General features: G+C 38.7%; 2 protein-coding genes, 1 pseudogene and 5 gene segments (V, D, J or C); 4 read left to right on the top strand and 4 right to left on the bottom strand.

Annotated features, from left to right (window-relative positions):
* Positions 1-1720: 1720 nt before the first annotated feature.
* On the top strand, positions 1721-2257 carry LOC133023722 (immunoglobulin lambda variable 3-21-like). The segment is given in 2 exon segments: positions 1721-1827; positions 1920-2257. Coding segments are annotated over 2 exon segments (378 nt in total).
* A 1232-nt stretch (positions 2258-3489) lies between these two features.
* LOC133023195 (immunoglobulin lambda-1 light chain-like) lies at positions 3490-5497 on the bottom strand. The gene is made up of 4 exons (XM_061090163.1): positions 5407-5497; positions 4990-5314; positions 4653-4687; positions 3490-3981 (listed from the first exon to the last, which is right to left on the bottom strand). Exons 1-4 carry the CDS (start codon positions 5444-5446, stop codon positions 3656-3658), a joined length of 726 nt encoding a protein of 241 aa, XP_060946146.1. The 5' UTR covers positions 5447-5497; the 3' UTR covers positions 3490-3655.
* A 3840-nt stretch (positions 5498-9337) lies between these two features.
* Positions 9338-9863, top strand: LOC133023721 (immunoglobulin lambda variable 3-21-like). The segment is given in 2 exon segments: positions 9338-9433; positions 9526-9863. Coding segments are annotated over 2 exon segments (378 nt in total).
* A 1275-nt stretch (positions 9864-11138) lies between these two features.
* LOC133023206 (immunoglobulin lambda-1 light chain-like) lies at positions 11139-13194 on the bottom strand (annotated as a pseudogene).
* Positions 13195-15785: 2591 nt separating this feature from the next.
* LOC133023720 (immunoglobulin lambda variable 3-21-like) lies at positions 15786-16255 on the top strand. The segment is given in 2 exon segments: positions 15786-15825; positions 15918-16255. Coding segments are annotated over 2 exon segments (378 nt in total).
* A 1263-nt stretch (positions 16256-17518) lies between these two features.
* On the bottom strand, positions 17519-18719 carry LOC133023719 (immunoglobulin lambda-1 light chain-like; the record flags this gene model as incomplete). The annotated part of the segment is given in 2 exon segments: positions 17519-18010; positions 18689-18719. Coding segments are annotated over 2 exon segments (357 nt in total), but the record flags the coding sequence as incomplete, so codon positions are not given.
* A 3159-nt stretch (positions 18720-21878) lies between these two features.
* LOC133023778 (probable non-functional immunoglobulin kappa variable 3-7) lies at positions 21879-22462 on the top strand. The segment is given in 2 exon segments: positions 21879-21974; positions 22067-22462. Coding segments are annotated over 2 exon segments (378 nt in total).
* A 1215-nt stretch (positions 22463-23677) lies between these two features.
* LOC133023126 (immunoglobulin lambda-1 light chain-like) lies at positions 23678-25989 on the bottom strand. The gene is made up of 4 exons (XM_061090076.1): positions 25883-25989; positions 25465-25790; positions 25124-25157; positions 23678-24162 (listed from the first exon to the last, which is right to left on the bottom strand). Exons 1-4 carry the CDS (start codon positions 25920-25922, stop codon positions 23837-23839), a joined length of 726 nt encoding a protein of 241 aa, XP_060946059.1. The 5' UTR covers positions 25923-25989; the 3' UTR covers positions 23678-23836.
* Positions 25990-26097: the final 108 nt, after the last annotated feature.

Raw genomic sequence — 26097 nt, 5'->3', positions numbered from 1 at the left:
GAGGTGAGATCAATACATTTACTGCAACTTAAAATGAAGCATCTATTGCAGGACACAACAAATGTACATATTTTCATAATGAATATTCATAAGCTAGAACTGACTGAAACTAATAACTCAATCATCAGTTTCCAGTCCAGTGAATTGACTCTGAACCTCCTGATTTACATGAAGCTATATAAAGGCAGGAGGCCTTCAGGTGCATCCTGCAGATGAGAGAGGGGAGTTGAGACATGACCCCCCCCCCCCCCCTCTGTGCCTTTCTATCAACAATCCAGTGCAACGATCACTACAACTTACACTGACAACTGTCTGCACTCTCATCACTGCTCTAAGATGTGTGACGGTGGTGATGACATTTCTTTAAACCATTTAAATGCTTTTATTAAATTATTCTCCAGCTACATCACTTAGATGATGCATACCATGCCTACATACATTTAAAAGTAAAGAAATACATGACACCCTCAGGTCAATAAAAAAAACAAATTTGAAAATGTTACACTCTTCTGCAGCATGAAACTTAATTAACTTAAACATAATTTACTTACACTGTCATGCTTCATTCTGTTACATCCACGAATCATTCAATAGAAAAACAAACTGATTTCATCAGCAGTTGACACGTCAGAACAGTCAAATGAGCTGCAACTGAAACAGAGTTTTTATCAGTGAAGCGTAACCTCTCAACCTCACCCTCTTCCTACCCAGGATGCACCTGCAGGCCGCCTCTCCTGATTTATAAGTTCATGTCAATGAAAAGGTCAAGGGTCAGCCCTGTGTAGAATGATAGGTAACTGTCCCTGACTGCAAACACACCGCTGTTTTAATAAGTGCTATTTGGAAAATCATAGATATTTCAACTGTGATGCGTTTAAATTATGTTCATATCCTGAATAGATGATTGTTTTTGACTAATTAAAATCTTGATGAAGGCTATTTTAACTGTGACTCAAAGGGAAAGTTCACCCAAAATTAAAAAATTCACTCACTAATGAAAAAAACACCTATAAGTACTCCATATTGCTCCTGTGATGTCATCCAAGTGTCCGTAAGCCCTGACATTCAAATCTCAACAGCTTCATTTACACCATGTTTTTAGTCTTAATATCCTCTGATATCCTCGTCTGGAGCCACGTTCACACGTAGATCACAGAGAACATTCAGACTACAAAAAATTGTTCAAATTACCTCCTTTCGAGTTATATTAAATTTGGGTGCAACGCTGTTTACCCTGAAATCCAAAAGTGTTTAGTGGACTCAAACACTTCACCCACCCCTCCATCGGCATAGTAGTGAATAATCAGAATCAGAATCAGAATCAAAATAAGAATAAGAATCAGAATCAGAATCAGAATTCTTTTAATTTCCAAGTATATTTACACATACAGGAAATTGCCTTGGTGTGGTTGTTGCATTTGACATAAAACAACAATATATACACTTAAAACAATAAGTTATGGATATGGAGTGAATTTTAATTTTTGGGTGAACTATCCCGTTAAGTTTGCAAAATTATGGAAACACTGTAAAACACGAGAATCAATGACAGTATTCATCTACACTGAGGAAAATGGATACATGAAATATTTCTCGATAAAGAGGATTAAAGTACACATGACAAACCATGCAGACTTAACCAAAGCTCCTCCTCCTGTCCCTCTCTCAGTTTCAGAGTTGTATTAAATTGCTCCTCCAGCACCTCCTCTCCTCATCCTCCAAACCCTCTCATCTGACCCTCATCAGCCTCTCAAGTGACAAGGCCACTCTCAGCTCACACTGACAACATGCTGGGGACCCTCTGCACTCTCATCACCGCTCTAACATGTAAGGAGGCTGACTTCCTGCAGCTCCGGCCTCGTGTTGGATTCATCAGTCTGTGTGTTTCTCTTGACTCCGTGTGGTCTTGTTGTTTCCAGGTGTGAGTGGTGTGACGGTGGTGACACAGAAGCCTCCTGTTGTGACCGTGAGGAAAGGAGAGACAGTCACCATGGACTGTAACCTGGGGACTGTTACTGACGACTCTGCTCGCTGGTATAAACAGATTCCAGGAGGAGTTCCTCAGTATGTCCTGAGGTTTTATCATGGATGGAGTTCTACAAAGTATGGTTCTGGTTTCTCTTCTCCCAAATTCACATCCACTCATCAGTCGACAACAGATTATCGTTTGATCATAAACAACGTGGAGGAGGGAGACTCTGCTGTTTATTACTGTCAAACATGGGACAGCTCTGCTAATGAAGGGGTATCACAGTGATTTACACTGTGACAAAAACCTCCTCACTTAACACTTCTGCTTTTTCTCCTGCTGACACATGTTGACCGTCTGTGAAGCCATCAGGTGATGCTCTCTGTACACAGAAGTTGGAACCTCTGATTATACGTATACATAATATAGCAAAGTTTAAATGTTAAAAAATCCCAGATTATTTTCCTGGATTACTACAAAAATCTAAATATTTGTGATTATATATATATATGATATGATTTATCAAAAAAAATACACCACGGAAGCACAAATCATGATCTCAGCAAAGCTTTTAAAATTGTTTGAATGATTAGTGTCTGCAGAAAATACTAATATAACTTTCCACTCAGCATGAAACAATCAAACAACTGAAAGTGAGCAACAGATAATCAATTTGTTCATTTGTGGATTTTTTAAAGCGATAAAAGTGTAACGCACGTCTAGTGATGGTTGAGGTGATTAGTTATTCTATACCAATCTAACTGCTTTACCATTCCTTCATTTACATGCTACATTCATCAATATGTGATGATTAATACTATTTCCACAAAATTACTAAATCAATTCAAGTCCTAATCAGAGCAGCTCACAAACAGGACGTCAGAAGAAATGTTATCTGTGAAATCACATCAGTATTAACCCACAAGTATTAAACCCCCATGTTTAATACTGCAGATAATGTGACAGCTTCGTTAGGAATAATTAAATTACCTGTTTGTTTCTTTTTCTAACAGATGAATTGTTGCCTCTTCAGCATTTGTCATTGGAGAACCAGAGTCAACTGAAGTTTTCACACTCTGACTCCTGGGAAGGAGAAAACTTGTTGTATATGTTCCCCTCCATGTCTCCAGTTTCCACACATACTGCTGCTTAGATTAAAACATTATTTTAAAGAGAGCTGACACTCGACTTTATAATTTAATTAAGGCTATAAATAAGGAGAGCAGGTGCACAGGTGCATCCTGGGAAAGAGAAAAAAGGGTGGAGTGGAGAGATGATGCTTCTGAGGATGAAAATTCAGATTCAGTTACTACAGGTTTTATGAGAACGTTTCTACATTGAATCACTAAACCAAAATAAGGAAAATTGAAGTATTAAGTCAATTTTACTAACAAAAACAGAAACAACTTTTGCTGTCATTTGTGTTGAAAACGTTTCAGCAGATTCAGGGGCTGGTGAAGTTATTGTTAATGATGTCAAAATATCACTAGAATACAACAAACTATTTCAGGATTGTTTTGTTCATAATGATTTTTTATTGAAAGCAACAGTTGCAAAGTTGATAGAACACCACCACCCAACCCTCACAACGTGTGTCACAAGCATACAAACACATTAGCTCCTTCATGAAACAAAGCACAAAGAGGAAAAAAGAAGCAGGTTTTAAATGGTCATTCTGCTCCTCTGTTATTCTTCAGTGGTGCAGACGGACTTGTTGATGTTTTTCTCTGACGTCTGGGAGCCCAGAGACACTTTACATGTGTAAATCTTGTCCATGTTCCAGTCTGACGTCTGGATGGCCAGATAGCTGCTGATTTGGAAAGTCTGGTCCGGTTGGTGGACGGCGGTGCTGGTAGAGATCCCACTGCTCACTGGGCTCCCACCGACCAACCAGGTCACTTCTGCAAAAGGCACAGACTGACTGGACAGACAGAGCAGACTGGCTTTGTTGGAGCAGAGCTCAGCAGTGGACGGAGGGAAGACAGTCAGGACAGGAGGAGAGAGGCTGGAGCCTGGAAATACAACAAGGACATTCATTACTAGAAATACACAGATTGATGGAAAACATGACAGACTCAGTGAAGGAAAAAGAGTTTTCATGCTGCAGAAGCTTCTAAAATATTTATTGTTTGTCTTTTTTGAATTAACACTGTCAGTAGATTATGGTCTTTCAAAACAATAATACATTTATTGATTGTTTCTTACAAAATCATATTTTCATTCCAATACAAGTTTTTCAGTCAGTGAGATAAATTATGACATATAAGTTCTTACTTTTTGTGTTTATGTAATAACCAAAGACGATTTCAAAAAGAGAATCAAGATACGTTAAAAACGAATCCTATGAACTAAACAACACATACCGTGGATCATCATTGTTATTGTAAAAGTAAATAGATTTTACAAAGATTATATTTCTCAAAACAATTGGAACTGAATAGTATATAAGTTTATTCTTATCACATTACATTTCCAGTCTTTCGATCATTGGCAACTTTCTGTGTCAAATACAAAGAGTAGTATCAAGGCTAAGCTGGTAAACAAAAATATAAGCATCATAAATTCACCAAATTAAATGTTAAATATTTTACACAATCTATGAACACACATTTATTCTTTTCTGTCCTTTTGGGTCAGAAGCAAAATATTAATAGTGTTTATTGAGGAGTTCAAAAGTTCTTACCAGTCACAATCAGCTTGGTCCCTTGTCCGAATACCACAGTGATTCAGTTTGTGCACATGGCTGTACAAAAACCTCCTGACGCTCTCTGAGGGGAGTGGAGCTGAAACTTCCTGTTGAGAGCAACTTTCACTGAACGTCTCATTCTCTTCATCACTCTGTTTATCTTACAAAATAAAAACCTGCTTCACTTGTTTCAAACTTTGTGTCTGCAGGAGAATTTATTCAATCACCCTCATTGTTTTCTTGACTTATAGTGTTTGATGCTGGTCGGGTGTGTTGACAGCAGCTGTGTGTCCCTCACTGAGGTTTTTGTCACAGTGTAAATCACTGTGATACCCATGCATTAGCAGAGCCGTCCCATGTGCTACAGTGATAAACAGCAGAGTCTCCCTCCTCCACATTGTTTATGATCAAACGATAATCTGTTGTCGACTGATGAGTTGAGGTAAATTTGGGAGAAGAGAAACCAGAACCATAGGTTGGAGAGCTGTCTCCATGATAAACCCTCAGTACATACTGAGGAACTCCTCCTGGAATCTGTTTATACCAACGAGAACTACTTTTAGTAACAGTCCCCAGGTTACAGTCCATGGTGACTGTCTCTCCTTTCCTCACGGTCACAACAGGAGGCTTCTGTGTCACCACCGTCACACCACTCACACCTGGAAACAACAAGACCACACGGAGTCAAGAGAAACACACAGACTGATGAATCCAACACGAGGCCGGAGCTGCAGGAAGTCAGCCTCCTTACATGTTAGAGCGGTGATGAGAGTGCAGAGGGTCCCCAGCATGTTGTCAGTGTGAGCTGAGAGTGGCCTTGTCACTTGAGAGGCAGATGAGGGTCAGATGAGAGGGTTTGGAGGATGAGGAGAGGAGGTGCTGGAGGAGCAATTTAATACAAACCTGAAACTGAGAGAGGGACAGGAGGAGGAGCTTTGGTTAAGTCTCCATGGTTTGTGATATGAACTTTAATCCTCTTCATGGAGAAATATTTCATTCATCTATTTTTCTCAGTGTACGTGAATACTGTCATTGATTTATGTGTTTTACAGTGTATCCATAATTTAACAAACTAAAAGGGATAGTTCACCCAAAAATGAAAATTCACTCAATATTCACCACTATGCCGATGGAGGGGTGGGTGAAGTGTTTGAGTCCACAAAACACTTTTGGATTTCAGGGTTCAACAGCGCTGCAGCCAAATCCAATATAACACGAAAGGAGGCAATCTACAGCTTGTTTTTAGTCTGAATGTTCTCTGTGATCTACGTGTGAACGTGGCTCCACACGAGGATATCAGAGGATATTAAGACCAAAAACATGGTGTAAATGAAGCTGTTTCAGGTGAGATTTGAATGTCAGTGCTTACGGACACTTGGATGACATCAGAGGAGGCTTGATATTTATTTTATTCATTAGTGAGTGAATTTTTAAATTTTTGGTGAACAATCCCTTTAAGTCACAGTTAAAATAGCCTTCATCAAGATTTTTGTCAACAACAATCATCTATTTAGAATATGAAAATAATTCAAACACACCACAGTTTAAATCTCTATGATTGACCAAATAGCACTTATTAAAACAGCGGTGAGTTTGCAGTCAGGGACAGTTTCCTATCATTCTACACAGGTCTGACCCTTGACCTTTTCATTTACAAGAAGTTATAAATCAGGAGAGGCGGCCTGCAGGTGCATCCTGGGTAGGAAGAGGGTGAGGTTGAGAGGTTACGCTTCACTGATAAAAACTCTGTTTCAGTTGCAGCTCATTTGACTGTTCTGACGTGTCAACTGCTGATGAGATCTCATTGCTTTTTGTATTGAATGATTCTTGAATGTATCAAAATGAAGCATGACAGTGTAAGTAAATGATGAATCATTTTCATGCTGCAGAAGAGTCTAACATTTTCAAATTTGTTTTTTTAATTGACCTAAAGGTGGCATATATTTTTTTACCTTTAAATGTAGGTAGGTAGGCATGGTAAGCATGTTGTGGTGATTGTTGTGTCTGTTTGGGTTTGTGAAGAAATCTTCACATGGTGGTAAGTATGCTTCCTACATAACCTTGCTACCTTCCTTGAGAGGCGGTGGACTAGTGGCAGAAACTTGGACTCTGGAGAAACAACAAAAAGACGAAACTGGATTCATCTGTTGATCTGTCCAAAAATCCAAGAGGATTCTCCCTACCCTGCCTAGTGCCCCTGAGCAAGGCACCTTACTCCCCCAACATCTGGTCCCCGGGTGCCGTACATGGCTGCCCACTGCTCTGTGTGTCCTGCACCAGATGGGTTAAAAGCAGAGGTTAAATTTCCCTCCTTGCATGAGTGTGCTTGTGCGTGTCTGTGCATGTGTTTGGGACAAATAATAAATTAATGTATCTTAATAACGGCCCCTGCTATTTAGGTCTGTATCTTAGTGCTCACAGTATTTGTTATTAGAGCTTTTACAAAACTAAAACATAGGAAATTATTTGTTTTCACTTATAATTGTATTTATCTTTTTTATTTTTTCAGGTCTTCCATTGTAGTCATCCCATTATTAAATACAGATTTAATTGTGAACTGCATGTCTCCGCTCTTCTTGAACCCCCAAAATGTGATGCTGTCCATACAGACGGAGGTCATTGGGGTCCAGTATGACCAATAGGCTGTTTTAAAGACAATTCTGTTATTCTAAAAATTCAGGTCACATATATATATAGAGAGTCTATGGCTTTGAGGATGCAACATTGAAACTGATCTACTGCTATGAGAAGCTTTGTTCGACCTTCATGCCTCAACCACGTCCGTTACTGTCTGCAGAGGTTAAAGCTTTTATTTGTACAAAAAAACAATGTCAAGTCTATTGTCACGCATTTGTTACTTTGTCAACATTCATAAAACCAGCACCTTTATTTTTACAAACTCATCATAAAAATTAACCCTCATTGATAAAAAACCTCTGATCATCATATTGTAGTAAGAGGATACATAGCTGCAGTACTTTTGTAAAATAAATATCCTTAAAGAGCAAAGGTAGGCTACTAATGTCGATTGATGTACTGTAAAGAGTTTTTTAATTACATAAATAAAACAAGTTCAAACATTGTGTTCAGAATAATTTATTTATACTGTATTACATAATTATGTACCCTATCTTATCTATCATCTGTGGTCCATCCATCCATCCAATGTTCCAAGAAAATATATAATCAGAGAGCAAAGTTAGAAACAAATGTCAAGTAAAATAAAAGATAGTAAAAAATTTGAGTAAGAGAGGTTAAGGAATTAAAGGGGTAACATGAATGCAAAGGAAAAATCTCTATGGACATTTAAAAAAAGTCTAAAATTAATGTATGTTTAAGATATTTAAAAATAAAATATAAGAAGATTGAATATTGGCTTTTTCGATTTTCTCTGTGTTGGTTGACATCTATTAAATTGCTTTGTGCTGTAAACTGTCACCAAAATGTACAATAATTACAATACATTATATTCAATATAAATCTGGATCTTAAAAAATGGCAGTGTGCTGTTTAATCTGAAACACCTGATGCAAAGGGATAATAATATAATAATATATACAGTAGACAGTGTAGTTATGTTGATTGGACACTAGAGAGGAGCACTGGATGGTTGATAGAAAGTTATGGGGGGGGGCTCATGTCTCAACTCCCCTCTCTCATCTGCAGGATGCACCTGAAGGCCTCCTGTCTTTATATAGCTTCATGTAAATCAGGAGGTTCAGAGTCAATTCACTGGACTGGAAACTGATAATTTTGTTATTAGTATTAGTCAGTTCTAGCTCATTGATATTCATTGTGAAAATATGTACATGTGCTTGTGTCCTGCAATAGAAGCCTCATTTTAAGTTGCAGTAAATGTATTGATCTCCCATCTCCGGTTACTCCAACTGAAACAAAGAAATGTGAAGATTCATACCTTACACAAACCAGCATGAGTGACATCTGTAGGATCTTGGACAAATCTTTTAGAAACGATGACCAGAAGTGAGACGGTTAGTGAACCATGAGTTTAACCACAGCTCCTCATCAGGTCGGTCACTGTGTTGACTGGAGAGTTGTTCCTTTTCTTTTCAGGCATCACAAATTCTGGAAATATTATTGGTCACCTCACTCTGCACAAAAACTCACACCAGAGAGTAACAAGTGGATAAGTTCAGAACATCTTCTCCAGCACAAATGACAATTCCAGGTTTAATATCAAGACGTTTGCAGTTTTAGTGCAGCAGCGTCTCTACATGACTCACTTCCCTCCCTCCCAGGATGCACCTGCACTCCTCCTCTCTCGTAGCTCCATGTGGACAAAGAGGTCAGGGGTCAGTGAAATCCCAAAGTTTAAAAGGAAAGTGTTGGACCAACTTCATTATATTACATCCAACATAAAACGTTTGTGTAATATCAATTTAGATGCTGTATTCAACTTTGATATCCATCTTAACATTCACACTGTCCTATATGCAGAGAACATTATAAGATCATATTCAATGATTGAATGAAGGATTTCATGATGTATTTAACTGGGGGGAATATATATTTCTAGCACTTGGAAATTCATCAACATAAAACCATTATCTAAGTGTCAAATAGATCTAACTGAAGCTCCTCCTCCTGTCCCTCTCTCAGTTTCAGAGTTGTATTAAATTGCTCCTCCAGCTCCTCCTCTCCTCATCCTCCAAACCCTCTCATCTGACCCTCATCACCCTCTCAAGTGACAAGGCCACTCTCAGCTCACACTGACAACATGCTGGGGACCCTCTGCACTCTCATCACCGCTCTAACATGTAAGGAGGCTGACTTCCTGCAGCTCCGGCCTCGTGTTGGATTCATCAGTCTGTGTGTTTCTCTTGACTCCGTGTGGTCTTGTTGTTTCCAGGTGTGAGTGGTGTGACGGTGGTGACACAGAAGCCTCCTGTTGTGACCGTGAGGAAAGGAGAGACAGTCACCATGGACTGTAACCTGGGGACTGTTACTGACTACTCTGCTCGTTGGTTTAAACAGATTCCAGGAGGAGTTCCTCAGCATGTACTGAGGTTTTATCATGAATGGAGTTCTCCAAAGTATGGTTCTGGTTTCTCTTCTCCCAAATTCACATCCACTCATCAGTCTACATCAGATTATCATTTGATCATAAACAACGTGGAGGAGGGAGACTCTGCTGTTTATCACTGTAGCACATGGGACAGCTCTGCTAATGAAGAGGTATCACAGTGATTTACACTGTGACAAAAACCTCCTCACTTAACACTTCTGCTTTTTCTCCTGCTGACACATGTTGACCGACTGTGAAGCCATCAGGTGATGCTCTCTGTACACAGAAGTCTAAACCTCTGATTATACGTATATATAATATAACAAAATGTAAATGTCAAAACATCCAAGATTATTTTCCTGGATTACTACACAAATCTTAATTTTTGTGATTATATATATATATATATATGATATGCTAGAACAACACTAAAGCACAAATCATGATCACAGAAAAGCTTTTAAAATTGTTGAAATAATTATTGTGATAAGAACATTTTAAAATAACTTTCCCCTCATATTGAAACAATGAATTAACAGGAAGTGAGCAGCAAAGAATCAATGTGTTAATTTAATGAATGAAATGTCCTCAAAGTAATAAAAGTGTGACGCACATCTAGTGATGGTTGAGGTGATTGGTTATTCTATACCAATCTAACTAATTTACTATTCCTTCATTTATATGCTTAATTCATCAATGTGTGATGATTAATACGATTTCAACAAAATTACTTAATAAATTCAAGTTCTAATCAGAGCAGCTCACAAACAGGACGTCTGCAGAAATGTTATCTGTGAAATCACATCAGTATTAACCCACAGGTATTAAACCCCCATATTTAATACTGCAGATAATGTGACAGCTTAGTTAGGAATAATTAAATTACCTGTTTGTTTCTTTTTGTAACAGATGCATTGTTGCCTTTTTAGCTTTTGTCATTGGAGAACCAGAGTCAACTGAAGTTTTCACACTCTGACTCCTGGGAAGGAGAAAATTTGTTGTATATGTTCCCTACCATGTCTCCAGGTTCCACACAAAGTGCTGATTAGATTAAAACATTATTCCAAAGAGAGTTGACACTCGTCTTATTATTTATTTAGGGCTATAAATAAGGAGAGCGGATGCACAGGTGCATCCTGGGAAAGAGGAAAAAAGGGTGGAGTGGAGAGATGATGCTTCCGAAGATGAAAATTCAGATACAGTTACTACAGGTTTTATGAGAACGTTTCTACATTGATTCACTAAACCAAAATAAGGGAAAATTAATTTAGCTCTTTGAGACATTTTGTACCTTTTCAAGTATTAAGTCAATTTTACTGACAATAAAATAAACAAACATTGCTGTCATTTGTTTTGAGAAACTTTACAGCAGAATCAGGCTTTGGTGAAGTTATTGTTATTGATATAAAAATATCATTGTCTCAGCTGCAGTGAGAGCAAACTCTTTCAGACGTGTATTGTTCAAAAAGATTTTTTATTGAAAGCAACAGTTGCAAAGTTGATAGAACACCACCACCCAACCCTCACAACGTGTGTCACAAGCATACAAACGCATTCTCCTTCATGAAACAAATCACAAAGAGGAAAAAAGAAGCAGGTTTTAAATGATCATTCTGCTCCTCTGTTATTCTTCAGTGGGGCAGACGGACTTGTTGATGTTTTTCTCTGACGTCTGGGAGCCCAGAGACACTTTACATGTGTAAATCTTGTCCATGTTCCAGTCTGGATGGCCAGATAGCTGCTGATTTGGAAAGTCTGGTCCGGTTGGTGGACGGCGGTGCTGGTAGAGATCCCACTGCTCACTGGGCTCCCACCGACCAACCAGGTCACTTCTGCAAAAGGCACAGACTGACTGGACAGACAGAGCAGACTGGCTTTGTTGGAGCTGAGCTCAGCACTGGACGGAGGGAAGACAGTCAGGACAGGAGGAGAGAGGCTGGAGCCTGGAAATACAACAAGGACATAAATTACTAGAAATACACTGATTGATGGAAAACATGACAGACTCAGTTAAGGATAAAGAGTTTTCATGCTGCAGAAGCATCTGAAATGAAATGAAGGTTGTCTTTTTTAATTAACACTGTTAATATAATATGATCCATAAGTCTTTAAAAACATCAATACATTTATTTAACGAGTACAACTAAATCATATTTGTTTTCCAATACAACTTTTTTAGTCAGTGTGAGAAATTATGACATTTTAGTTCTTACTCTTTGTGTTTATCTACTAACCAAAGATGACTTCAAAAAGAGAATTAAGATACGTTAAAAACTAATTATATAAACCAAACAACAAATACAGTTAATCATCTCTGTTATTGTAAAGGTAAATAGATTTTTTTTCTAGATTTTTTTCTAGATTACATTTCTCAAAACATGTGGAACTGAATATTATATAAGTTTATTCTTATTAAAAAACAGGGGAATCAGTTGTAGAAAACATTTAAAGTCTTTCGCTCATTGGCAACTATCTCTGTCAAATACAAAGTGTGGTATCAAGGCTAAGCTGGTAAACAAAAATATAAGCATCATAAATTCACCAAATTAAATATTAAATATTTTGTACAATCTATAAAACACACATTTATTCTTTTCTGTCCTTTTGGGTCTGAAGCAAAATATCAATAGTGTTTATTGAGGAGTTAAAAAGTTCTTACCAGTCACAATCAGCTTGGTCCCTTGTCCGAATACCACAGTGATTCAGTTTGTGCACATGGCTGTACAAAAACCTCCTGACGCTCTCTGAGGGGAGTGGAGCTGAAACTTCCTGTTGAGACCAACGTTCACTGTGAACGTCTCATTCTCTTCATCACTCTGTTTATTTTACAAAATATGAAAAACTGCTGCACTTTTTTCCAACTTTGTGTCTTCTGGACAATTGTTTCGATCACCCTCAATGTTTTTATGGCTTATAGTGTTTGATGTTGGTCGGGTGTGTTGACAGCAGCTGTGTGTCCCTCACTGAGGTTTTTGTCACAGTGTAAATCACTGTGATACGTTTTCAGTAGCAGAGCCGTCCCATGTTTCACAGTAATAAACAGCAGAGTCTCCCTCCTCCACGTTGTTTATGATCAAACGATAATCTGTTGTCGACTGATGAGTGGATGTGAATTTGGGAGAAGAGAAACCAGAACCATAGGTTGGAGAGGTCCATCCATGATAAGCCCTCAGTACATACTGAGGAGCTCCTCCTGGAATCTGTTTATACCAACGAGCAGACTGGCCAGTAACAGTCCCCAGGTTACAGTCCATGGTGACTGTCTCTCCTTTCCTCACGGTCACAACAGGAGGCTTCTGTGTCACCACCGTCACACCACTCACACCTGGAAACAACAAGACCACACGGAGTCAAGAGAAACACACAGACTGATGAATCCAACACGAGGCCGGAGCTGCAGGAAGTCAGCCTCCTTACATGTTAGAGCGGTGATGAGAGTGCAGAGGGTCCCCAGCATGTTGTCAGTGTGAGCTGAGAGTGGCCTTGTCACTTGAGAGGCTGATGAGGGTCAGATGAGAGGGTTTGGAGGATGAGGAGAGGAGGTGCTGGAGGAGCAATTTAATACAACTCTGAAACTGAGAGAGGGAGAGGAGGAGGAGCTTCAGTTAGATCCATTTGAAACTTAGATAATGGTTTTATGTTGATGAATTTCCAAGTGGCAAACATATATATTCCAACCTATTAAATACATCATTAAATAAATCATTCAATAATTGAATAAGTTCAGATAGTGTTCTCTGCATATAGGACAGTGTGAATGTTAAGATGACTGAAAGAGTTGATTAAAGGATCTAAAGTTGATATTACAGAAGCGTTTTGTGTTGGATGTTATATAATGAAGTTGGTTCAAGACTTTTCCTTTTAAACTTTGGGATTTCACTGACCTCTGACCTCTTTGTTCACATGGAGCTACGAGAGAGGAGTGCAGGTGCATCCTGGGAGGGAGGAAAGTGAGTCATGGAGAGACGCTGCTGCACTAAAAATGCAAACGCCTTGATATTAAACCTGGATTTGTCATTTGTGTCGGTGAAACTGTTCTGAACTTATCCACTTGTTACTCTCTGGTGTGAGTTCTTGTGCAAAGTGAGGTGACCAATGATATTTTCAGAATTTGTGATGCCTGACAAGAAAAGGAACAACTCTCCAGTCAACAGAGTGACTGACCGGATGAGGAGCTGTGGTTAAACTCATGTTTCACTAACCGTCTCACTTCTGGTCATCGCTTCTAAAAGATTTGTCCAAGATCCTACAGATGTCACTCATGCTGGTTTGTGCAACGTTTGAATCTTCACATTTCTTTGTTTCAGTTTGAGTAACTGGAGAGGTGAGATCAATACATTTACTGCAACTTAAAATGAAGCATCTATTGCAGGACACAACAAATGTACATATTTTCATAATGAATATTCATAAGCTAGGACTGACTGAAACTAATAACTCAATCATCAGTTTCCAGTCCAGTGAATTGACTCTGAACCTCCTGATTTACATGAAGCTATATAAAGGCAGGAGGCCTTCAGGTTCATCATGCAGATGAGAGAGGGGAGTTGAGACATGACCCCCCCCCCCCCCCCCTCTGTGCCTTTCTATCAACAATCCAGTGCAACGATCACTACAACTTACACTGACAACTGTCTGCACTCTCATCACTGCTCTAAGATGTGTGACGGTGGTGATGACATTTCTTTAAACCATTTAAATGCTTTTATTAAATTATTCTCCAGCTACATCACTTAGATGATGCATACCATGCCTACATACATTTAAAAGTAAAGAAATACATGACACCCTCAGGTCAATAAAAAAAACAAATTTGAAAATGTTACACTCTTCTGCAGCATGAAACTTAATTAACTTAAACATAATTTACTTACACTGTCATGCTTCATTCTGTTACACCCACGAATCATTCAATAGAAAAACAAACTGATTTCATCAGCAGTTGACACGTCAGAACAGTCAAATGAGCTGCAACTGAAACAGAGTTTTTATCAGTGAAGCATAACCTCTCAACCTCACCCTCTTCCTACCCAGGATGCACCTGCAGGCCGCCTCTCCTGATTTATAAGTTCATGTCAATGAAAAGGTCAAGGGTCAGCCCTGTGTAGAATGATAGGTAACTGTCCCTGACTGCAAACACACCGCTGTTTTAATAAGTGCTATTTGGAAAATCATAGATATTTCAACTGTGATGCGTTTAAATTATGTTCATATCCTGAATAGATGATTGTTTTTGACTAATTAAAATCTTGATAAAGGCTATTTTAACTGTGACTCAAAGGGAAAGTTCACCCAAAATTAAAAAATTCACTCACTAATGAAAAAAACACCTATAAGTACTCCATATTGCTCCTGTGATGTCATCCAAGTGTCCGTAAGCCCTGACATTCAAATCTCAACAGCTTCATTTACACCATGTTTTTAGTCTTAATATCCTCTGATATCCTCGTCTGGAGCCACGTTCACACGTAGATCACAGAGAACATTCAGACTACAAAAAATTGTTCAAATTACCTCCTTTCGAGTTATATTAAATTTGGGTGCAACGCTGTTTACCCTGAAATCCAAAAGTGTTTAGTGGACTCAAACACTTCACCCACCCCTCCATCGGCATAGTAGTGAATAATCAGAATCAGAATCAGAATCAAAATAAGAATAAGAATCAGAATCAGAATTCTTTTAATTTCCAAGTATATTTACACATACAGGAAATTGCCTTGGTGTGGTTGTTGCATTTGACATAAAACAACAATATATACACTTAAAACAATAAGTTATGGATATGGAGTGAATTTTAATTTTTGGGTGAACTATCCCGTTAAGTTTGCAAAATTATGGAAACACTGTAAAACACGAGAATCAATGACAGTATTCATCTACACTGAGGAAAATGGATACATGAAATATTTCTCGATAAAGAGGATTAAAGTACACATGACAAACCATGCAGACTTAACCAAAGCTCCTCCTCCTGTCCCTCTCTCAGTTTCAGAGTTGTATTAAATTGCTCCTCCAGCACCTCCTCTCCTCATCCTCCAAACCCTCTCATCTGACCCTCATCAGCCTCTCAAGTGACAAGGCCACTCTCAGCTCACACTGACAACATGTTGGGGACCCTCTGCACTCTCATCACCGCTCTAACATGTAAGGAGGCTGACTTCCTGCAGCTCCGGCCTCGTGTTGGATTCATCAGTCTGTGTGTTTCTCTTGACTCCGTGTGGTCTTGTTGCTTCCAGGTGTGAGTGGTGTGACGGTGGTGACACAGAAGCCTCCTGTTGTGACCGTGAGGAAAGGAGAGACAGTCACCATGGACTGTAACCTGGGGACTGTTACTGACGACTCTGCTCGCTGGTATAAACAGATTCCAGGAGGAGTTCCTCAGTATGTCCTGAGGTTTTATCATGGATGGAGTTCTACAAAGTATGGTTCTGGTTTCTCTTCTCCCAAATTCACATCCACTCATCAGTCGACAACAGATTATCGTTTGATCATAAACAACGTGGAGGAGGGAGACTCTGCTGTTTATTACTGTCAAACATGGGACAGCTCTGCTAATGAACACGTATCACAGTGATTTACACTGTGACAAAAACCTCCTCACTTAACACTTCTGCTTTTTCTCCTGCTGACACATGTTGACCGTCTGTGAAGCCATCAGGTGATGCTCTCTGTACACAGAAGTTGGAACCTCTGATTATACGTATACATAATATAGCAAAGTTTAAATGTTAAAAAATCCCAGATTATTTTCCTGGATTACTACAAAAATCTAAATATTTGTGATTATATATATATATGATATGATTTATCAAAAAAAATACACCACGGAAGCACAAATCATGATCTCAGCAAAGCTTTTAAAATTGTTTGAATGATTAGTGTCTGCAGAAAATACTAATATAACTTTCCACTCAGCATGAAACAATCAAACAACTGGAAGTGAGCAACAGATAATCAATTTGTTCATTTGTGGATTTTTTAAAGCGATAAAAGTGTAACGCACGTCTAGTGATGGTTGAGGTGATTAGTTATTCTATACCAATCTAACTGCTTTACCATTCCTTCATTTACATGCTACATTCATCAATATGTGATGATTAATACTATTTCCACAAAATTACTAAATCAATTCAAGTCCTAATCAGAGCAGCTCACAAACAGGACGTCAGAAGAAATGTTATCTGTGAAATCACATCAGTATTAACCCACAAGTATTAAACCCCCATGTTTAATACTGCATATAATGTGACAGCTTCGTTAGGAATAATTAAATTACCTGTTTGTTTCTTTTTCTAACAGATGAATTGTTGCCTCTTCAGCATTTGTTATTGGAGAACCAGAGTCAACTGAAGTTTTCACACTCTGACTCCTGGGAAGGAGAAAACTTGTTGTATATGTTCCCCTCCATGTCTCCAGTTTACACACATACTGCTGCTTAGATTAAAACATTATTTTAAAGAGAGCTGACACTCGACTTTATAATTTAATTAAGGCTATAAATAAGGAGAGCAGGTGCACAGGTGCATCCTGGGAAAGAGAAAAAAGGGTGGAGTGGAGAGATGATGCTTCTGAGGATGAAAATTCAGATTCAGTTACTACAGGTTTTATGAGAACGTTTCTACATTGAATCACTAAACCAAAATAAGGAAAATTGAATTTAGCTCTCTGAGACATTTTGTACCTTTTCAAGTATTAAGTCAATTTTACTAACAAAAACAGAAACAACTTTTGCTGTCATTTGTGTTGAAAACGTTTCAGCAGATTCAGGGGCTGGTGAAGTTATTGTTAATGATGTCAAAATATCACTAGAATACAACAAACTATTTCAGGATTGTTTTGTTCATAATGATTTTTTATTGAAAGCAACAGTTGCAAAGTTGATAGAACACCACCACCCAACCCTCACAACGTGTGTCACAAGCATACAAACACATTCTCCTGCATGAAACAAAGCACAAACAGGAGAAAAGGACCAGGATTAAAATGGTCATTCTGCTCCTCTGTTATTCTTCAGTGGGGCAGACGGACTTGTTGATGTTTTTCTCTGACGTCTGGGAGCCCAGAGACACTTTACATGTGTAAATCTTGTCCATGTTCCAGTCTGACGTCTGGATGGCCAGATAGCTGCTGATTTGGAAAGTCTGGTCCGGTTGCTGGACGGCGGTGCTGGTAGAGATCCCACTGCTCACTGGGCTCCCACCGACCAACCAGGTCACTTCTGCAAAACGCACAGACTGACTGGACAGACAGAGCAGACTGGCTTTGTTGGAGCAGAGCTCAGCACTGGACGGAGGGAAGACAGTCAGGACAGGAGGAGAGAGGCTGGAGCCTGGAAATACAACAAGGACATTAATTAATAGGAATACACTGATTGATGGAAAACATGACAGACTCAGTGAAGGATAAAGAGTTTTATATTTACAGTTTGTTTTTTTAAATAACACTGTTAAAAGATTATGATCCATACGTATTTAAAACATGTATTAATTAATTCATTGTGTCTTGAAAAATCCATTTTTTTTTCCAATAAATCTTTATCGTTGAGTGTGAGAAATTATGACATTTCAGTTCTTATTTTTTGTGTTTATCTAATAAACAAAGACGATTTAAAAAGAGAATCAAGATACGTTAAAAACTAATCCTATGAACTAAACAACACATACAGTGGATCATCATTGTTTCTGTAAAGGCAAATACGTTTTACAAAGATGAAATTTCTTAAAACATGTGGAACTGAATAGTATATAAGTATATTCTTGTTAAAAACAGGCGAATTATTTGCAGAAAACATTTCCAGTCTTTAGATCATTGGAACATTTCTGTGTCAAATACGAAGTGGGTATCTAGGCTAAGCTGGTATACAAAAATATAAGCATCTTAAATTCACCAAATAAATTAAATGTTTAATTTTTTACAGAATCTATAAACACACATTTATTATTTTCTGTCCATTTTGGATGGATGAAAAATATCAATAGGGTTTATCAATAAGTTAAAAAGTTCTTACCAGTCACAGTCAGCTTGGTCCCTTGTCCGAATACCACAGTGATTCAGTTTGTGCACATGGCTGTACAAAAACCTCCTGACGCTCTCTGAGGGGAGTGGAGCTGAAACTTCCTGTTGAGACCAACGTTCACTGTGAACGTCTCATTCCCTTCATCACTTTATTGTCCAAAATATTAAAAACTGCTGCATTTGTTTCAAACAATTCGTTTGCAGGATAATTTATTCAATAACCCTCAATGTTTTCTTGACTTAAAGTGTTTGATGCTGGTCGGGTGTGTTGACAGCAGCTGTGTGTCCCTCACTGAGGTTTTTGTCACAGTGTAAATCACTGTGATACGCGTTCTTTAGCAGAGTCGTCCCATGTTTGACAGTGATAAACAGCAGAGTCTCCCTCCTCCACGTTGTTTATGGTCAAACGATAATCTGTTGTCGACTGATGAGTTATTGTGAATTTAGGAGAAGAGAAACCAGAACCATAGTCTGGAGAGCTTTTACTATAATGAAACCTCAGTACAAACTGAGGAACTCCTCCTGGAATCTGTTTATACCACCAAGCATAGCTGTTAGTAACAGTCCCATGGTTACAGTCCATGGTGACTGTCTCTCCTTTCCTCACGGTCACAACAGGAGGCTTCTGTGTCACCACCATCACACCACTCACACCTGGAAACAACAAGACCACACGGAGTCAAGAGAAACACACAGACTGATGAATCCAACACGAGGCCGGAGCTGCAGGAAGTCAGCCTCCTTACATGTTAGAGCGGTGATGAGAGTGCAGAGGGTCCCCAGCATGTTGTCAGTGTGAGCTGAGAGTGGCCTTGTCACTTGAGAGGCTGATGAGGGTCAGATGAGAGGGTTTGGAGGATGAGGAGAGGAGGTGCTGGAGGAGCAATTTAATACAACTCTGAAACTGAGAGAGGGACAGGAGGAGGAGCTTTGGTTGAGTCTGCATGGTTTTGATATGAACTATATGGAGAAATATTTTATTCATCTATTTTTCTCAGTGTACGTGAATACTTTCATTGATTTGTGTGTTTTATAGGGTTTCCATAATTTTTCAAAGTTAAAGGGATAGTTCACCCAAATATGAAAATCCACTCATTATTCACCACTATGCCGATGGACGGGTGGGTGAAGTGCTTGAGTCAACAAAACACTTTTGGATTTCAGGGTAAACAGCGTTGCACCCAAATCCAATATAACTCGAAAGGAGGTAATTTACACCATGTTTTTAGTCTGAATGTTCTCTGTGATCTACGTGTGAACGTGGCTCCAGACGAGGATATCAGAGGATATTAAGACTAAAAACATGGTGTAAATGAAGCTGTTTCAGGTGAGATTTGAATGTCAGGGCTTACGGACACTTGGATGACATCACAAGAGCTGTATGGAGGACTGATAGGGATTTTTTCATTAGTGAGTGAACTTTTTAATTTTGGGTGAACTTTCCCTTTGAGTAACAGTTAAAATCACCTTCATCAAGATTTTAATAAGTCAACAACAATCATCTATTTAAGATATGAACATAATTTAAACACAACATATTTAAATGTCTGTGATGGACCAAATAGCACTTATTCAAACAATGGTGTGTTTACAGTCAGGGACAGTTTCCTATCATTGTACACAGGTCTGACCCTTGACCTTTTCATTTTCATGAAGTTATAAATCAGGAGAGGCGGCCTGCAGGTGCATCCTGGGTAGGAAGAGGGTGAGGTTGAGAGGTTACGCTTCACTGATAAAAACTCTGTTTCAGTTGCAGCTCATTTGACTGTTCTGACGTGTCAACTGCTGATGAAATCACATTGTTTTTTTTCTATTGAATGATTCGTTAATGTAACAGAATGAAGCATGACAGTGTAAGTAAATTATGTTTAAGTTAATTAAGTTTCATGCTGCAGAAGAGTGTAACATTTTGAAATTTTTTTTTTTTATTGACCTGATGGTGTCGTGTATTTCTTTACTTTTAAATGTATGTAGGTAGGCATGGTGTGCATCATTTAAGTGATGTAGCTGGAGAATAATTTAATAAAAGCATTTAAATGGTTTAAAGAAATGTCAATAACCACCGTCACACATCTCAGAGCAGTGATGAGAGTGCAGACAGTTGTCAGTGTAAGTTGTAGTGATCGTTGTACTGGATGGTTGATAGAAAGGCACAGGGGGGGGGGGCTCATGTCTCAACTCCCCTCTCTCATCTGCAGGATGCACCTGAAGGCCTCTTGTCTTTATATAGCTTCATGTAAATCAGGAGGTTCAGAGTCAATTCACTGGACTGGAAACTGATGATTGAGTTATTAGTTTCAGTCAGTCCTAGCTTATGAATATTCATTATGAAAATATGTACATGTGCTTGTGTCCTGCAAAAGATACTTCATTTTAAGTTGCAGTAAATGTATTGATCTCCCATCTCCAGTTACTCCAACTGAAACAAAGATATGTGAAGATTCAAACAATGCATAAAACCAGCATGAGTGACATCTGTAGGATCTTGGACAAATCTTTTAGAAGCGATGACCAGAAGTGAGACGGTGAGTGAACCATGAGTTTAACCACAGCTCCTCATCCGGTCAGTCACTCTGTTGACTGGAGAGTTGTTCCTTTTCTTTTCAGGCATCACAAATTCTGGAAATATTATTGGTCACCTCACTCTGCACAAGAACTCACACCAGAGAGTAACAAGTGGATAAGTTCAGATCATCTTCACCGCCACAGATTTTTAGTGCAGCAGCGTCTCTCCATGACTCACTTTCCTCCCTCCCAGGATGCACCTGCACTCCTCCTCTCTCGTAGCTCCATGTGAACTATGAGGTCAGGGGTCAGTGAAATCCCAAAGTTTAAAAGGAAAAGTCTTGAACCAACTTCATTATATTACCTCCAACACAAAACGTTTCTGTAATATCAATTTAGACCCTGTAATCAACTCCTCTATTCATTTTAATATTCACACTGTCCTATATGCAGAGAACATTGTATGTGTAATATCAATTATTGAATGAAGGATTTAATGATGTATTTAATAGGTTGGAATATATATTTTTGCCACTTGGAAATTCATCAACATAAAACCATCATCTAAGTGTCAAATAGATCTAACTGAAGCTCCTCCTCCTGCCCCTCTCTCAGTTTCAGGTTTGTATTAAATTGCTCCTCCAGCACCTCCTCTCCTCATCCTCCAAACCCTCTCATCTGACCCTCATCACCCTCTCAAGTGACAAGGCCACTCTCAGCTCACACTGACAACATGCTGGGGACCCTCTGCACTCTCATCACCGCTCTAACATGTAAGGAGGCTGACTTCCTGCAGCTCCGGCCTCGTGTTGGATTCATCAGTCTGTGTGTTTCTCTTGACTCCGTGTGGTCTTGTTGTTTCCAGGTGTGAGTGGTGTGACGGTGGTGACACAGAAGCCTCCTGTTGTGACCGTGAGGAAAGGAGAGACAGTCACCATGGACTGTAACCTGGGGACTGTTACTGGCAGCGATGCTCGTTGGTATAAACAGATTCCAGGAGGAGTTCCTCAGTTTGTACTGAGGTTTCATCATAGCTATAGTTCTCCAACCTATGGTTCTGGTTTCTCTTCTCCGAAATTCACATCCACTCATCAGTCGACAACAGATTATCGTTTGACCATAAACAATGTGGAGGAGAGAGACTCTGCTGTTTATCACTGTCAAACATGGGACAGCTCTGCTAGTGAAAACGTATCACAGTGATTTACACTGTGACAAAAACCTCCTCACTTAACACTTCTGCTTTTTCTCCTGCTGACACATGTTGACCGACTGTGAAGCCATCAGGTGATGCTCTCTGTACACAGAAGTTGAAACATCTGATTATACGTATATATAATATAACAAAATGTAAATGTCAAAACATCCCAGATTATATTCCTGGATTACTACACAAATCTAAACTTGTGTGATTATATATATTGTGGTTTAACAACAAAAAAAAACACTAAAGCACTAATCATGATCTCACAAAAGCTTTTAAATCTGTTGCAATAATTATTGTTTACTGAATTTATTTATATAAATTTCATCATGTAACATTGAATTAACATAAATTGAGCAGCAAAGAATCAATGTTATCATTTGCTTATTTAAATTTCCTCAAAGTAATAAAAGTGTGACGCACATCTAGTGATGGTTGAGGTGATTAGTTATTCTATACCAATCTATCTGCTTTACCATTCCGTCATTTATATGCTTCATTCATTAATGTGTGATGATTAAAACAATTTCCCAAAATCACAAAATAAAGTCAAGTCCTAATCAGAGCAGCTCACAAACAGGACGTCAGCAGAAATGTTATCTGTGAAATCACATCAGTATTAACCCACAGATATTAAACCCCCATGTTTAATGCTGCAGATAATGTGACAGCTTAGTTAGGAACAATTCAATGATCTGTCTGTTTCTTTTTCTAACAGATGCATTGTTGCCTTTTTAGCTTTTGTCATTGGAGAACCAGAGTCAACTGAGGTTGTCACACTCTGACTCCTGGGAAGGAGAAAACTTGTTGTATATGTTCCCCTCCATGTCTCCAGTTTACACATATACTGCTGATTAGATTAAAAAAATATTTTAAAGAGAGCTGATACTTATATTATTTAATTAGGGCTATAAGTAAGGAGAGGGGTTGCACAGGTGCATCCTGGGAAGAGACAAGAAAAGGTGGAGTGGAGAGTTGATGCTTCCGAGGATGAAAATTCAGATACAGTTACTACAAGTTTTCATGAGAACGTTACTACATTGATTCACTAAACCAAAATAAGGGAAAACTAATTTTGCTCTATGAGCCATTTTGTACCTTTTCAAGTATTAAGAAAATTTTACTGACACAAACAGAAACAAACTTTGATGTCATTTGTGTTGAGAAACGTTATAACAGTATCAGGCACTTGTGAAGTTATTGTTAATGAAATCAAAATATTATTAACCCAGCTGCAGTGAGAACAAACTATTTCAGACGTGTTTTGTTCATAATGATTTTTTATTGAAAGCAACAGTTGCAAAGTTGATAGAACACCACCACCCAACCCTCACAACGTGTGTCACAAGCAGACAAACACATTCTCCTTCATGAAACAAATCACAAACAGGAAAAAAGAAGCAGGTTTTAAATGGTCATTCTGCTCCTCTGTTATTCTTCAGTGGTGCAGACGGACTTGTTGATGTTTTTCTCTGACGTCTGGGAGCCCAGAGACACTTTACATGTGTAAATCTTGTCCATGTTCCAGTCTGACGTCTGGATGGCCAGATAGCTGCTGATTTGGAAAGTCTGGTCCGGTTGCTGGACGGCGGTGCTGGTAGAGATCCCACTGCTCACTGGGCTCCCACCGACCAACCAGGTCACTTCTGCAAAACGCACAGACTGACTGGACAGACAGAGCAGACTGGCTTTGTTGGAGCTGAGCTCAGCAGTGGACGGAGGGAAGACAGTCAGGACAGGAGGAGAGAGGCTGGAGCCTGGAAATACAACAAGGACATTAATTGAATACACTGATTGATGGAAAACATGACAGACTCAGTAAAGGATAAAGAGTTTTATATTTACAGTGTGTCTTTTTTAATTAACACTGTTAATAGATAATGATCCATAAGTCTTTAAAAATGTATTAATTAATTCATTGTCTAACAAAATTCCAATTGTTTTCCAAAACAACTTTATCATTCAGTGTGAGAAATTATTACATTTAAGTTCTTACTTTTTCTGTTTACGATTTCAAAAAGAGAATCAAGATGAGTTAAAAACTTACCCTATGAACTAAACAACACATACAGTTGATCATCATTGTTTTTGTAAAGGAAAATAGATTTTACAAAGATGAAATTTCTCAAAACATGTGGAACTGAATAGTATATAAGTATATTCTTGATAAAAACAGGCAAATTATTTGTAGAAAACATTTCTAGTTCTGTGATCATTGGCACATTTCTGTGTCAATTACAAAGTGTGGTATTAAGGCAAAGCTAGTAAACAAAAACATAAACATCATAAATTCACCAAATTAAATTTTAAATATTTTACACAAGAGAATAAAGATAGTTTAAAAACTAATTATATAAACCAAACAACAAATACAGTGAATCATCTCTGTTATTGTAAAGGAAAATAGATTTTACAAAGATTACATTTCTCAAAACATGTGGAATTTAATATTATATAAGTTTATTCTTATTAAAAACTGGGGAATCAGTTGTAGAAAACATTTCCAGTCTTTCGATCATTGGCAACTTTCTGTGTCAAATACAAAGTGTGGTATCAAGGCTAAGCTGGTAAACAAAAATATAAGCATCATAAATTCACCAAATAAATTAATTGTTAAATATTTTACAGAATCTATAAACACACATTTATTATTTTCTGTCCATTTGGGATGGATGAAAAATATCAATTGGGTTTATCAATCAGTTAAAAAGTTCTTACCAGTCACAGTCAGCTTGGTCCCTTGTCCGAATACCACAGTGATTCAGTTTGTGCACATGGCTGTACAAAAACCTCCTGACGCTCTCTGAGGGGAGTGGAGCTGAAACTTCCTGTTGAGACCAACGTTCACTGTGAACGTCTCATTCTCTTCATCACTCTGTTTATTTCACAAAATAAAAAAAAACTGCTGCACTTTTTTCAAACTTTGTGTCTGAAGGAGAATTTATTCAATCACCCTCAATGTTTTCTTGACTTATATTGTTTGATGTTGGTCGGGTGTGTTGACAGCAGCTGTGTGTCCCTCACTGAGGTTTTTGTCACAGTGTAAATCACTGTGATACGTTTTCAGTAGCAGAGCTGTCCCATGCTTGACAGTAATAAACAGCAGAGTCTCCCTCCTCCACGTTGTTTATGATCAAACGATAATCTGATGTCGACTGATGAGTGGATGTGAATTTGGGAGAAGAGAAACCAGAACCATATTTTGGAGCGCTATGACCATGATAAAACCTCACTACATGCTGAGGAACTCCTCCTGGAATCTGTTTGTACCAGTATGCATAATCGTTAGTAACAGTCCCCAGGTTACAGTCCATGGTGACTGTCTCTCCTTTCCTCACGGTCACAACAGGAGGCTTCTGTGTCACCACCGTCACACCACTCACACCTGGAAACAACAAGACCACACGGAGTCAAGAGAAACACACAGACTGATGAATCCAACACGAGGCCGGAGCTGCAGGAAGTCAGCCTCCTTACATGTTAGAGCGGTGATGAGAGTGCAGAGGGTCCCCAGCATGTTGTCAGTGTGAGCTGAGAGTGGCCTTGTCACTTGAGAGGCTGATGAGGGTCAGATGAGAGGGTTTGGAGGATGAGGAGAGGAGGTGCTGGAGGAGCAATTTAATACAACTCTGAAACTGAGAGAGGGACAGGAGGAGGAGCTTTGGTTGAGTCTGCATGGTTTGTCATGTGTA

The sequence above is a fragment of the Limanda limanda genome, chromosome 17, assembly GCF_963576545.1.
Source record: "Limanda limanda chromosome 17, fLimLim1.1, whole genome shotgun sequence".
Lineage (NCBI taxonomy): Eukaryota > Metazoa > Chordata > Actinopteri > Pleuronectiformes > Pleuronectidae > Limanda > Limanda limanda.
Note: the sequence above shows the minus strand (reverse complement) of the source record. Positions and strands in the feature narration are given on the sequence as shown.

Coding starts and splice junctions, on each gene's coding strand:
- LOC133023195 (XM_061090163.1), bottom strand. CDS start 5,446: ATGCTGGGGACCCTCTGCACTCTCATCACCGCTCTAACAT. Junction 5,315..5,406: donor TCTCATCACCGCTCTAACAT/GTAAGGAGGCTG, acceptor TGTTGTTTCCAG/GTGTGAGTGGTGTGACGGTG. Junction 3,982..4,652: donor GACCAAGCTGATTGTGACTG/GTAAGAACTTTT, acceptor TTGTATTTCCAG/GCTCCAGCCTCTCTCCTCCT.
- LOC133023126 (XM_061090076.1), bottom strand. CDS start 25,922: ATGCTGGGGACCCTCTGCACTCTCATCACCGCTCTAACAT. Junction 25,158..25,464: donor ACAGCTCTGCTACTGAAAAC/GTATCACAGTGA, acceptor TGAATCACTGTG/GTATTCGGACAAGGGACCAA. Junction 24,163..25,123: donor GACCAAGCTGACTGTGACTG/GTAAGAACTTTT, acceptor TTGTATTTCCAG/GCTCCAGCCTCTCTCCTCCT.